Here is a 13,150-nt window from a genome sequence, read left to right as displayed (position 1 = left end):
TTAAATTCTTCAATTCATTTTCTCTTCGTATGTACTTTTAGTCAAGTTAGTTAAAGTATAATTATTTTGATGAGAGTATAGCATCCACACCCAAACACATTGAGTAATTATTTTCTTTCTCGTCGTAACTCACTTCGTTGCACTTAAATATAGATCCAATCGCTAACTGTTGTTCTAGTTTAATCCAATGGCTGTCGCTCATGTCACAGGGCACCAAATCATTTATAACGAATAATATGGTTAATATTGGATAATTAAACTGAGGCGCATATGGACGTATGTAATCTATATGTATGGGCGTTATGTTACCATAGTCTAAAAAGAGAATGCTGGGATAACCATCTCCCACTATCTCCATACAAATACCGCGGCACCATTTGTCGTGATATTTGCAAATGCACAGCTCATTTTTACTGAAAAGAAATTATTATTATTAATTATTTGAAAGCAAGAGATGTAATTTGGTGGTAATACCGTGGAGCATAGTATGTTCTTTTGGCAAGGCTTTCACCATAAAATTGTAAGTCACGTTGTAGTTGTGTTATTTCGTACGCATATTCCAACAAGGTGCAGTAGATGATGCCGTCCTTTAGGTAACTATTGTCCATGACAACCAATTCCATGTGCTTTCCATTGGGTAAATACACATGATGCAGATACTAGAGAGGACAAAAGCTATAAAAATAATTTGCAATGTGCAATATAATGCTTACATCTTCCGTTAATGGGTTGGTGTATAATGTTGGTTCCACTGGCGTTATTATTGTTTTAACTAGACGATTCAGGCTGCGATTCATTTCGGTCTCAATAAGTAACACACGCTGCATGCCTTTGCCAGCATCAAAGTCGTGCTTTGCGTACTTTAATACAAAAGTATAATTGTCGTTTAGTTCATAAAATACACCACAAAGATTACTAGTTAGGTAACGCTTGGGCACGCCACGCAGCAGTACGGGAACAGTGTAGCGCGGCAAGCTAGCTAAATAGTAGCTGCATTCATACAGACAATCGAGTGTTGTTATCTCTACGCTACCATAGTCTACACAGACTATATAGATGGCTTGCGGATCTTCTACATTGAGCACCATGGCACGAATTATTTCAGTATCAATCTTATATATTACCAGCTCGCCGCAGCGTGGCAGCTTAGTTAGCTTCGTTGCCGACTTGCCGTGGCACATAACATCTGAGATGAGCTTGAAGTAAGCTACCTCTGCGTGTATTTCAGCTGAACGCACATAAACTACGTTAGATTGCTCAAACGCTGTTATTTTTACGTTGCTGCCAGATGGCGGCAACTTGAGCTTAGTAAATTGTTCGTCAATAGTTTCATCTAGTATTGGCCATTTTCCAGTAGCGCAGGTCTCTTTGTGCAGAGTGGAAAGTTTATTGAAGCAAGTCTTATTACAGAAGGGCATGCTACAGAACTTGCAACTGTTATCCGTGTAGCACATGCATGCCAAGCACATGTTTGCTCGCTGCGCAAGCTTTGATTCACTGTCGCTTGGTTTGGTTTCTAACTCCTGTATATAACTGCAAAGATATAGTCAAATATATACGTCTTTTTGCTCGTGCTCACACACTTACGTTACCACCTTGCGTCCTGAACGCCTTTGTTGTTTGACTTGATCCTTTTCTAGAGAATCCACAGTCACATAGACACCAAGACGCTCCAATGCAAACTCGTGTTTAACATTCAGGTAGCGTTGATAGACATCATTCTTTGCTATCAAAGAATTCTTGGCACTGTAATCTGCTTTTATGACTATAGGAACCTTGTGGAATGCGGGGTGCTGGCTTTCTTTCTCCGACACTTTTATAGTCCGCTTCTCATCTATTCCGTTTTTGTCCGTCAGATCTTCCATTGGCATCACATTTTCATTGTGTAACTGATCAGAAGGCAACTGGTTTTGGTAATAATTTGGTCGACCCTCTACACAGTCAATAATATTTGGAAACTGGCGTATTTTAATTTTGGCTGCTTCCAGGGAACTGAAACCAAAAACGGTAAGCCAGTTCTGAATATCAGAAGAACCAGAAAGAAACTTACCCCAAGTTGTGAAAATACACAAAAAACACACCAGAAGCTGTACGGTATTCAATGCCATATATGATGGCCTCTCCAAAGAAGTTTTTCAGCAAGCTTTCAGTTATTAAAGCATGTTTCTTCCTGACTACCAGATAGGGATATTGCAATTGCCTCTTCTTCCGATCATTAGTAGCTGTGGAATCTGCACTAACATTCTCATACTTGTTGGAACCTTCATCATAATAATGTTCAGCTTGAGGATCAAAGTTTTCCCAATTAATCTCCGACATGGTTGGAAAATTGAAACTGTCACTATTTGCTCGTGTTACGAATGGCGGGCCTGTATTTTCAGAATATTTATTAGCCGACCACCACACACAATAATGTTTGCAGAATATTTATTGGCCAGCCACCACACACAATACTTTTTGAGCCGATAATTTTTCACATTTATTGCATTCTTTTCGTAAACAAACATAAAAATGGTAAAAAATGAGCCTAATTTTGTCGTTGAGCGCATTGTGGACAAAAGAATCACTGCGGCCGGCAAAGTAGAGTACTTCATAAAATGGCGCGGCTATCCCTCCAGCGATAATACTTGGGAGCCCGAGGAAAATTGCGATTGCCCTGCTCTCATACAAAGATTTGAAGAGTCCCGTGCAAAAAACAAGAAAAGAGCCGAGAAAAAGCCAAAATGTGAGGAAATACAGAAACCCCGGGGCTATGAGCGAGGACTGGATCTTGCAGAGATAGTGGGCGCCACAGACGTTACCGGTGAAATAAAATATCTTGTTAGATGGCAATATTGTGATGAGTTTGACTTGGTTACGAGTAGCCAAGTATCGGAAAAGAATCCAGAGATGCTAATCGAATACTACCAAAAGAGGGCACCTTACAACAACTTTATAAGTAAGCGCATGCAGGGCGTTCCGGAGCAGCTACGCACTAGTGCTGCACAAACTGGATATGCTATGGGGAGTGTGGCTGTGGATGTTGCAGACTCTTCTATGGCACATCTGGAGAGCGAGCAGCGACAGTCAATGGAACAGGAACAATCTGCTATGGCGATGCCTGTACAGCACGGGGTTGCTGAAATGGACAATGTGGGTGTGTCCTACTCCATACCTGTCCCCGGGGTAGGCAACATTGCAATTGACGTGCCCATGGTCGATAATTAAGACAGTTATTAATAAAAAAAACCATTTTATAATATTGGATTTAAACTATGTACAAATAAGCTTAACTTTGATATGTGCATTCTTCATCTAGATTTATAGCACCCAGCTGTCCAGTGCGAAAGTAGCTTATAAACTTTCGTGCAGCAGCCAATAAATTTGTCATTACCTCTACCTGACCATTGTATTGTTTTACTCGATGGAACATGCCCTGCTGCTGAGCGAAATCTGCTAGCACTGCAGTAATATTGTCGTTGGGTCCGCCTTGCAGTCCTAGTTTATCTACATACTCGTAGCGCCGGTGTTTATTTAGCCAGTATAAGAGGTAATCCGCAATCAGATCCTCGCCGGCAATATGATCTGGCAAACAGCCAACTAGGGCCAGTTTGAGCCCCATCTCATCGTCCGTAACAGAGGGCTGCAGAATTCCCGGCGTGTCAATCATATATACTAATGGTTGCTCCTGTATTTTGATACGCTCGCCAACGGATCGAGTGATGCCAGCCTCTGCACCGACGCGTGCTGCGCTCTTTTTCTTCAGGTGAACATTTCGTAAAACATTGATAATGGAGCTTTTGCCAACATTAGGCACACCCATTATCATTATATTGTGTTCGGCACTGTTGGATCTGTTGAAGCGACTGCTTTCTGAAACTAATTTGGTGGCCATAGGCAATATATCCAAAACACCACTATTTCGTTGATCTTTACAGTTTGTGAAAAGTATGTTTCTCAATTCAGGCTGTTGATCTCGTAGCTGCTTTACAATTCCTCGCTGTTGTTTGGGTCCTAGGAGATCGACTTTGTTGAGCACCAGTATATGTGGTTTGACGCCGTTGCCTTGAGGATTAAAAGTTTAGTTGGAACAGCTAAAAGCTTTATTAACAACCTTACCTGTTATAGTATCGAAGAACTGTGAGCTCCGACCTGCCATAGGAATTCTTGCGTCATGGATTTCAACGATGCAGTCCACGCTGCGAAGCTTTTGCTGAATTTGTCGCATTCCCTTAGTCATGTGTCCAGGGAACCAGTTGATGCGTTGGTTACGGCTGGGCAGCCGAAACGTTGTGCGAAATGGATTGGCCGCAGACATTTTACGCTCTTAATGCCATATACTTTATTTTTTTGTAAAATAATGCCGCAACAAAAAACAGCTGATAGGCTTGTCAATAACATCTGCAGCTATCGATATTAAATCAAACCAAGTATTGTTATTCGATAGCTTTTGAATTGTTTCAGTTAAATTTGAAATGCTAGCTCCAAAAGATTAAAATAAAATAATTATATCAAGCCTAAATATGTAATTATTTTTTCCTAGTTTGTAAAAGGCCTATTTAATTTTATTGGAATAGTATTTAAAATAAATCATACGCCGATTGTTCAATAAAAATGCGGTCATATGGTATAGAAGCTTATCTCGTTTTCAGTGTTAATCAGCTTGTTAGATTGCTAAAAAAAACATGGACTCAGACACAATAAACTTTGCACAAATAACTTTGGGTATTGTAAGTAAATATTAGTAATTTGAGTGTAGACTAGACAATAATAATAAATTGCTTGAAGGAAATTGGAAAAGGCACATTTGGAAAGGTGTACAAAGCCAAATGGTTGAACAAAGATGTTGCTGTTAAGAAGATTTACTTGGGCGTAGATGAGGAAGTCACACGTAGAGAGTTCCAGCTGTTGTCAAGAGCAAATCATGAAAATATCATATTTCTACATGGCATATCATTGCATGATCATAACACATATCTTATTATGGAGTATATGGATGGAGGTTCCCTGAGTGATTTTTTGCACGTCAAAAAGACAAAATATGATTTGCGACATATATTTAATTGGGCACGTCAGTGTGCGGAGGTAAGTACTTGTGGTAATCGGTGTTATCGTAATAATTATTTATAAATAAACGTATGTATATAGGCGGTTGCATACCTGCATAGTAAAACACCTAAATGTGTTATCCATCGTGATTTGAAGCCACTAAACTTGTTGTTGAATGATAGTTATCGCTGTCTGAAGGTTTGTGATTTTGGATCTGTTAGATATTTGGCTTCTTCAATGAGTGCTGAAGCGGGCACAGTTGAATATATGGCGCCAGAGGTGAGCATTTTGCATTAACATGTGCAAATAATAATTGCTAATAATCTGTAACAGGTTATTTCAGGTAGAAAATATACAGAAAAATGTGATGTGTTCAGTTGGTCCATAATATTATGGGAAATGCTATCGCGTGAGCAGCCTTATAAGCATATCGCTAATAAAATTGATAAAATGAAGGAGATACAGCAAGGTACTTAGTAAAATTGTTAATACAATTACTTTTGGTAAGCAATCACTTTGTATAATTCCTAGGCTTACGTCCGGAGTTGGATAAGATACAGTATGATAATGTTCCTGAAAGTGTTTCCCAGTTAATGACCGATGGCTGGAGCCTTGAAGCTGATAAACGGCCCACTATGGATAATATTATTACAGTATTTAAACAATTTACATATACACCTGAGGAATTAATACTCTAATATTCAAAATATATTTGTGTGAAGCCACGCAGGGCTGAGCTTAGCTCAGCCCTCTAAATATTATGAACAAACAAAAAAGTTACAACACATATACATAATATGTATTACATATGTCAACTAAATTGTGAAAACTTTACATTTTTCACATAATTTTTATACTTGTATACCATTTTTTATTGTAAATTAAATAAAACAATTTAACAAATTACGCGATGAGTAGGCACACTTCCCAAATTTCCATGTCTGCCAGGATATCCGCACGGGAGTCTGGAACGAATTTTGACTATCCCGTCTTTCCCAAGAAGCTGCCCGAGCTAAGAGTCGGACCTGTCTTTGATGAAAGCGGGTTTACCCTCACTGAGCGGTTGGCGCTGCGGCAAGCTTGGCGTCTGATCAAGCCCTTTGAGCGACGTTATGGGCAGGAAATATATTTTCCGTAAGTTTTGCTTTCATTCACAAGTCAAGCTGCGAATAAGCTTGAATCGACTTGCAGCTATCTTATGGAGCATTATCAGACCTTTGAACATTTTCGCTATAATGGCAAACTGGACATACATAAATTGCACAGTCACCTCCGCTCATTCATGCGCTTTTCTCAAGCATTAATAGAACAAGATGATCCCACCATGATGCAGGTAATGTTGACGGAAAACAATAACATCCATACACGTTGCCGTGTCTCTGCTGAGGACATACAAGTGAGGCTTTCTCTCTTTATATTGTTGTGATTTGTAACTATATCGCCTTGCTTGCAGACCTTAATCAAGGCTATGATTAAATATATACTCGAAGTGCTACGCGATATATCATCGGCATCGCTGGAAAGCGGCTTTCAAAAGCTTTTGGATAAGTTTGATGCCTACAATGATACGAATACGAATAAGAGAACAACATTCTTGGATAGTAAAGGTATGAGTATGAGCAGCAGGAGTGTGGCAATTAATGCAAATGCCAATACAAATTAATAAATTGCTGACTTACACAAAAAATAAATAGAAATCACTTGAAATTCAGAGTATAAGAATATAGTAAATTAACTTCAATTAGCTGCAAATATAAAGCTTTAGCATATCAATGCAATTTCCGCTTGAATGGAGCAATGATTTGACTCCATCTTGAATTTGACAGGTCCTGGGCACGTTTTAATAGCAAAACCACTTCAACGTGCCTGCCACAGCTGCAACAGACAAGTCGATTGAGCGAAAAATAAAGCTTCAATTTTTTGCTCTTTTATTTATGCATGGTGGTAGTTGGCAAATTAGAAGTACACAAAAATAAATTCAATGAATTAAATTTATAAAACAAGCTCGAACTAAAAATGCACCTTAATTTATACATTTTACAACCAAAGATTGCCTCATTGAAAATTTATTTAAGCTAGTGATAAGTGCAGTTTATATATATTATATATATATATATAATGCATTTGAACAATCAAACAAAGCCCACCTGCTGCAATTAACATAGTATGCCAATCATTTTGTTCAGTTCGTGCTGACTGCCACCAATTAGGAGAGTAATAAGCAACAAGAAGCAGTTGAGTTACTTATTAATTTGTGTACTTACTAGTATATGTGCTATATAACTAAGTACTCGCATTCTACCTGTGTGCTTAAGCAGCTCTCGTAATTCAACTACTTAAAGCTATTGGCTGACCAGGTGAATTTCAAATGCCCACACACATGAGTTCAAGGCAGGCCAGGCCAGGACAGTTTGGGGGCGGAGGTGTGGGTTGTACTTGAGTGTGTGTATGTGCGTATAAGTGTGTTCATGTGAGTGCAAATGAATGCGAAAAGTAAGATGAATGATTTCAATTTGTTACAAGTGCTTTTAACTTTAGATCCTGGCAGGCAAGAACGCTGGCATCTGCCTGTGTCTGTGTATGTGAAGGGTCTGTTTATTTAGTGGCGGTTAGTTTGCTGATTTAATGCGGTTGGCCACTTCAGGAAAGAGTAGACGTCGTCAATTTTACCATTTCATTTCACAATGCATTTCATTAGGCGGTGGTTTAACCCCAGCCTGTTCCCCCGCTTGGCACAAGTAATTCCTATTACATTAAAGTGGAACTTTAGTCCAAACTCCCAAAGGGATGCATGGGGTTTGTTTTTGGCTAATAAACACGACTCTTTACACTTGACTGACTGTGCGTAAGTGTGAACCTACATACGTTAGTATAATTAAAAGCATTTGCTGCATTATTTATAAGCTGTAAAAATCCAACAACAATTGACTGACAAATAGCAAAGCATTTAAGGTTAAATCATGTTTGAAGAGCGAAGCCAGCAGGGAATGCTGTCAATATCTATGTTAATAGCAAAGCGCCCACATTAGGCGACAAGGCGGAAATAAACGCATTAAAATGTCAACGATGTCAATTTAGGAATCAATTGTTCAGAAGCGAACAGCGTTCAACTTTTTTAATTAAACGAAATATGCCAAGTTGTATTGATTTGAACAGAACGTGCACAACGTTCCAACACAAGATTGTTTGGCCAGCTAAACCACCAGGACGAGCCACCCCTCCAGCATTCCTTAAAGCAAAGGCTCTATCAATAAATGCGTGCGAGAGCGAGACCGAGAGCAACAGCGAGACCGGCAGAAAGCTCGTCATCATTCAGGGCCTCAGAGCACTTGAAATTCCAAACACTTTGGAATTTGATCTCAAAACAATGCGGCCCTCGCATAATGACAGAGATGCCAAGAAAGAGTTTTACCAAATTCCAATAAACGACGAGAATATTTATGCCTTGTTGTGCCCAGGACGCCTGGCCTGCCCTTTTGGCAGCGTTGGAAGAGAACACAGAACACAGTTTAATGCATTTAAAAACTCTTTATTTGAAATTAACGCGTTCTATATTAAAATACAATCCAACAGTAAATACAATACAACATATTAAAATGCAATACAATACAATACCATACAATATATATATATACTATATATATAATCCAATGCAATGCAAAACAGTGCCAGCAAAACATACACACACACACACACACAAAGATACACATGTGTGCATGTATGTAAAAGCACATGTACATATTTATAAGTATTTATTGGATAGAACAAGTGATTCATAGACGATGTCATTATTATCATCGACATCAGCTGAAATGCCTGAATATATTTATGTATAGTATGCTTTAAAGATAGAAATATTAATTTGTTATTTATTTATTTCTTTAAATTTGCAATTGTATTTAGAATTGTTTCGACATTTTATTCAATTAGTCAACTAGTCATTGCCAATGTTGGGTTCTTTGTTGTTGTTATTTTTATAAAAGTAAATAACACTATTGTTTAATTTATTTATGCTCGTTGCTGTAGCATTAATTTTGTAAATGGCGCTATATAACTAATACTTTTTTCTTGTTCATTTTGTGGAGTTTACAATTCGATCATCTATAATTTGTATATTGTATGTATATATGTATAAGTATGTATGTATGCAAAATTTATGATTGATTAGGATTTAGAAACTTTTAATAGTATATGTATATCGTTTTCTTCTCTTTAGTTTTATTTATGAGTTTTGCTTTTTTGTATATATAGTAGTTATGCTTTCATCATTTACTTGATCATATCAATATATGTATGTGTATATATATGCAAGTATTGTTCATAAAACGCTTTAACAATAATTTCAGTCGGTCATTTTTTTTGGTATGTAAATTATATATACTTAGACTAAAATTACTTTGCTGATTTCTTTTTCTTCGTTTTTCGATTAAGCTACTTTCTGCATTTGCATTTGCGAAACTAATACTTTTTATTATATTTAGTTGAACCTTTTACAAAAAGGCTTAAAACATTTTCAAATTAAGACACGAAATCATTTAGGATCAGATATGATTGTTTTATTTAAATGATTGATATACAATTTACTTGCATTATTTTTTCTTATTTGTTGCTTGTTTATTCTTGCATTCACAGTTACGCATTGAAACGAAAGTTTCGTTCGCATAAAAATGTTCTTATAGTATGTATAGCATGTATAGCACTTATGCTTTGTTTTTTATATCAACCTTATAACGAGTATGTAAGCTCGGGAATCGAAAAGTGAGGGGAACTTGAAGAACTATTGTTGAGCAGCTGCTATTTTGAGAACCTTAACCTAATTGTAGACTTCCACTGGGCTTATGTTGGAATCTCAGGTACTTTGAAAATCTTATGAATTATATATATATTTCTTCTTTTTGGCAAGTAACGCAAACTCTTTTTTTTTTTAAACGCTGACTACAAAATTTACATTATCGAATGCATGAATATCTAAAGAAAGTTTTAATGTGATAATTTGTTTTGCTGGTATGAAAGACATGATCTATACTTTAATTGCTTTAAACTAATCGTTGTTGTTTAATTCAGTGGTAAACTACAGATAATATATTATCGTTGTATGCTTCAAAAGTTACTTGAGTACGGCCTGATCTATATAAAATATGTATATGTATATATATATTAAAACTTTGAATCCAATACACTATTGTTTAACTAAATGCGCACTATGACTATTTGAGGCAAGTAAAATATATGTATATACCATATGTATGCTTGTAAATTGGAAAACAATATGTGACTTAATACCCCTAAATATATAAGTATAAATACGGTAAATTTTCTTCATACTATACTCGCATGGTATATATTAAATATTTAAATGTAGCTGCTAATGCGTTCCAAGGGCACAATCGTAGGGCTGTGTACTAATTTCATAAATATGTATATAAACACATTCGTGTATGTGTGTGTGCATGTTTGCGTGTGAGTAAACCTAATTCAGACAACAGTTATAGTCACCATATAGAAAGTCTGCTGGCAGATAATGCACATGGAAGTTTTGAAAAGCGCCAACAACTTCAACTTCAGTTTTAATTCCAATTCAATTTCCAGTTAGTCGTAGCGTTTAGAGCGTTCAGATACTATATGCATTACATGCATATGCAACCCAAAAGACGAGACGTACATATGTATGCCGATGCCTAAATATGTATATATATATATATATATATATATACTACTAATGTATTTGTGAAACCGAAACTATCAATGTGGTGCAGTTGCTCCACTGCGTCTCATACATTGCTGCTGCTGCTGCAGTTGTTGTTGCTGTTGCTTTGCTTTGTGCGATTGCTCTCAAAACAAGTTTCTCAATGGGCAATTCTTAAAAGCATCACTAAGTCGTTTTTTTAATTTCGCTGCAAATATAAAACAAGTAGAAATCAGTTTAAATGAACTGAGAAAACTTTTTACCTACAAATAAGTGGCATGATAAACATGAAAAAGAAATTCTAGGAAAAAAACAAATCAAAACGTATAAAATAAACAAAAGCATAAGCAAAAAAAAACAAGTAAACAAAATGTAAGAGTTTTGATTGCTTTTGTTTTGTATTTTTGCACCCTCACGAAATTTTCCCTAAGGGACATTTTCAATTTCAATTTTTCAAATTGCAATTTGCCGTGGTTATGGCTATGTAACTTTATCGTCTGCCTGTGTGTGTGTGTGTGTGTGGTATGATGACACGACATATACATACATAGTACATTGATATGGCCACTCTTACCTTACCTCTTACCTGCGGATCAGGTAATCAAGTTATGCGTTGTCTATTAGAAATACAAGTACAACAAAAGATGCATATCGAAAGAAATTGTTGAACACCTACATAGAGTACTCACTGAACAAGTTGCGCACACTGCAAATAACGCTAGTGGCTGCCACAGACACCAAACATATATGTAGATATGTAACTCACCTTTAGCTGTGGCAATTTATACTCTGTGGTTGCAGTGGCAGACAGTAAATATAGAGTATAGTATGTGCTTAATACTTAGTAGAAAACGCAGCACATTCCATTACACAATTTTTAGAGCATACTTTTTAGAGCAGAGTAGTAGATAGTAGATATATAGACACCTGCGACATTCAATAGTAGACATGGTGGTTACAGGATAGAGAGTGTGTTTTGTTTTTGAGCGAGGAAGAGTAAGATACTTTTTTTTTTTTTTTTGGATAGAGAGAGAGACAGACAGTGAGTGAGTGAGAGAGATAGACGCACACGCACAATAGGAAAATACGGAAAATTGGAAAAAACATTTAGACTAACACTCATGCCAAATCATGTTCGCTATAAGGTAATGTGATTAGGTATTAGGGTATTGGAGTTTTAGGTTTCGGTATTGGTATTGGTGGTAGTGGTTATGGTATTGGTATAAGAGTCGCAGTGTATACATGTCTGGATGAACAGATAGCTAGAGAGCCTTGTTGAGTATGAGATTGCCCAGGAATTAAAACCCATTGTATTGTTTTGTGTTTTCTCATATATATTTATACATATATATATATATATATAATGTTTATTATTATTCATTTTGTCTTGTTTTTTTCGTTTTGTTTCTTTTTTTTTTTTAATTTAAATGTTCAAAGTAACAATATAATTAATCAACTATTAACGTTTTCCTTGCTTTAAATTTATTTATAATTTTGTTCTCCATTTTTCTCAATGTTGTGTATTGAACTGTTTGTTTTTTTGTTCACATCTAATAATGACTTGAATGGTATTTGTTTCAACATTATTATATTTCGCTTGGATGTTATTAAATTCATTTCCCTATTAATTACACATATACATATATGTATATAATAATCATAATAATAATAATAATATTCAATAATCGCTTTTTGCTATAAACTTTTCTGATATACATATACATACAATATCATCGTAACTATATAATATTAAACATCAAAACAAAAAAATATCTGAACGATTTAACACTTTTGTTTTTTGCTTTGTTTTTTGTTTTGTTTTCTTTAACATTTATGTTTACTTTAAAATCTTGCTTTCTTTATGATTGAATAATATGTTGTTTTATAAGTTTGCTGTACTTATGTATATCGTTTATTTAAACAATTCAAGTGAACTCCAATATCGTATATTTCAGAGAAAAACGCAATAGAGATATATGTATATAAGTAAGTAAGTAGTTTATAGAATCTAATCAAACATTCGCTAAACGTAGAAAGCGCTTACTTCTGCTTCTATAAAGGATTGGTTTCGTTTAGTTAAGAGCTAAGAATTGGAAAGAGCATAAGACTTGGGTTCGGTAAAAACTAGTAAAATCTGACTGGGGGGAGGGGGCATAGTACTGCACATATGGCTAGCTCTAGGTACAGATATATAGGAGTAGTTAGTAGAAGAGCTTAAGAGGTTGAAGCTAGAAACTATTCGCTTTTCAATAGGAGCCACGTTAAGGCATTAATACAATCGTTCATAACTTTGTATGCATCGAAAGGGGCACTATAGGATTTTTAGTTAACAGATTGTTTGACAGATATAGAGTAATAGAGCATGTGAGAAGTCTGAACCAGAAACTGTTTTGTTGCCGTTAATAACAGTTATACACAACATTCTAACAATTGAAC

The 13,150-nt window shown here is 36.0% G+C and overlaps 5 protein-coding genes across 5 annotated transcripts; 3 read left to right on the top strand and 2 right to left on the bottom strand.

The window, feature by feature from the left end:
• Window positions 1–13: 13 nt before the first annotated feature.
• On the bottom strand, window positions 14–2,394 carry LOC108602309 (protein vreteno). The gene is made up of 5 exons (XM_017990392.1): window positions 2,051–2,394; window positions 1,588–1,992; window positions 714–1,533; window positions 475–659; window positions 14–413 (listed from the first exon to the last, which is right to left on the bottom strand). The coding sequence occupies exons 1-5, from the start codon at window positions 2,317–2,319 to the stop codon at window positions 62–64; spliced, it is 2,031 nt and encodes a 676-aa protein (XP_017845881.1). The 5' UTR covers window positions 2,320–2,394; the 3' UTR covers window positions 14–61.
• Window positions 2,395–2,465: 71 nt separating this feature from the next.
• LOC108601982 (chromobox protein homolog 3) lies at window positions 2,466–3,224 on the top strand. Its single transcript, XM_017989977.1, has one exon. It carries the CDS (start codon window positions 2,512–2,514, stop codon window positions 3,205–3,207), a length of 696 nt encoding a protein of 231 aa, XP_017845466.1. The 5' UTR covers window positions 2,466–2,511; the 3' UTR covers window positions 3,208–3,224.
• Window positions 3,225–3,262: 38 nt separating this feature from the next.
• On the bottom strand, window positions 3,263–4,361 carry LOC108601981 (mitochondrial GTPase 1). The gene is made up of 2 exons (XM_017989976.1): window positions 4,099–4,361; window positions 3,263–4,044 (listed from the first exon to the last, which is right to left on the bottom strand). Exons 1-2 carry the CDS (start codon window positions 4,295–4,297, stop codon window positions 3,269–3,271), a joined length of 975 nt encoding a protein of 324 aa, XP_017845465.1. The 5' UTR covers window positions 4,298–4,361; the 3' UTR covers window positions 3,263–3,268.
• Window positions 4,362–4,627: 266 nt separating this feature from the next.
• Window positions 4,628–5,835, top strand: LOC108602230 (mitogen-activated protein kinase kinase kinase 7). Its single transcript, XM_017990278.1, has 5 exons — window positions 4,628–4,709; window positions 4,768–5,064; window positions 5,128–5,307; window positions 5,362–5,497; window positions 5,560–5,835. Exons 1-5 carry the CDS (start codon window positions 4,665–4,667, stop codon window positions 5,724–5,726), a joined length of 825 nt encoding a protein of 274 aa, XP_017845767.1. The 5' UTR covers window positions 4,628–4,664; the 3' UTR covers window positions 5,727–5,835.
• A 33-nt stretch (window positions 5,836–5,868) lies between these two features.
• LOC108602231 lies at window positions 5,869–6,703 on the top strand. Its single transcript, XM_017990279.2, has 3 exons — window positions 5,869–6,162; window positions 6,220–6,424; window positions 6,482–6,703. Exons 1-3 carry the CDS (start codon window positions 5,939–5,941, stop codon window positions 6,689–6,691), a joined length of 639 nt encoding a protein of 212 aa, XP_017845768.1. The 5' UTR covers window positions 5,869–5,938; the 3' UTR covers window positions 6,692–6,703.
• Window positions 6,704–13,150: the final 6,447 nt, after the last annotated feature.

The sequence above is a fragment of the Drosophila busckii genome, chromosome 3R (assembly GCF_011750605.1).
Source record: "Drosophila busckii strain San Diego stock center, stock number 13000-0081.31 chromosome 3R, ASM1175060v1, whole genome shotgun sequence".
In the NCBI taxonomy this organism is placed as follows: Eukaryota; Metazoa; Arthropoda; class Insecta; order Diptera; family Drosophilidae; genus Drosophila; species Drosophila busckii.
This window is presented reverse-complemented; position numbering and strand designations above follow the sequence as displayed.

Bases quoted from the DNA above. Each gene is read 5' to 3' on its own strand.
- LOC108602309 (XM_017990392.1), bottom strand. From the start codon at position 2,319: ATGTCGGAGATTAATTGGGAAAACTTTGATCCTCAAGCTGAACATTAT. The intron at 1,534-1,587 runs GTAAGTGTGTGA...ATATCTTTGCAG, and splicing joins TCAGGACGCAAGGTGGTAAC to TTATATACAGGAGTTAGAAA. The intron at 660-713 runs GTAAGCATTATA...TGTCCTCTCTAG, and splicing joins CCAACCCATTAACGGAAGAT to TATCTGCATCATGTGTATTT.
- LOC108601982 (XM_017989977.1), top strand. From the start codon at position 2,512: ATGGTAAAAAATGAGCCTAATTTTGTCGTTGAGCGCATTGTGGACAAA.
- LOC108601981 (XM_017989976.1), bottom strand. From the start codon at position 4,297: ATGTCTGCGGCCAATCCATTTCGCACAACGTTTCGGCTGCCCAGCCGT. The intron at 4,045-4,098 runs GTAAGGTTGTTA...TTAATCCTCAAG, and splicing joins GTTCTTCGATACTATAACAG to GCAACGGCGTCAAACCACAT.
- LOC108602230 (XM_017990278.1), top strand. From the start codon at position 4,665: ATGGACTCAGACACAATAAACTTTGCACAAATAACTTTGGGTATT. The intron at 4,710-4,767 runs GTAAGTAAATAT...AATTGCTTGAAG, and splicing joins CACAAATAACTTTGGGTATT to GAAATTGGAAAAGGCACATT. The intron at 5,065-5,127 runs GTAAGTACTTGT...GTATGTATATAG, and splicing joins GGGCACGTCAGTGTGCGGAG to GCGGTTGCATACCTGCATAG.
- LOC108602231 (XM_017990279.2), top strand. From the start codon at position 5,939: ATGAGTAGGCACACTTCCCAAATTTCCATGTCTGCCAGGATATCCGCA. The intron at 6,163-6,219 runs GTAAGTTTTGCT...ATCGACTTGCAG, and splicing joins GGGCAGGAAATATATTTTCC to CTATCTTATGGAGCATTATC. The intron at 6,425-6,481 runs GTGAGGCTTTCT...CCTTGCTTGCAG, and splicing joins TCTCTGCTGAGGACATACAA to ACCTTAATCAAGGCTATGAT.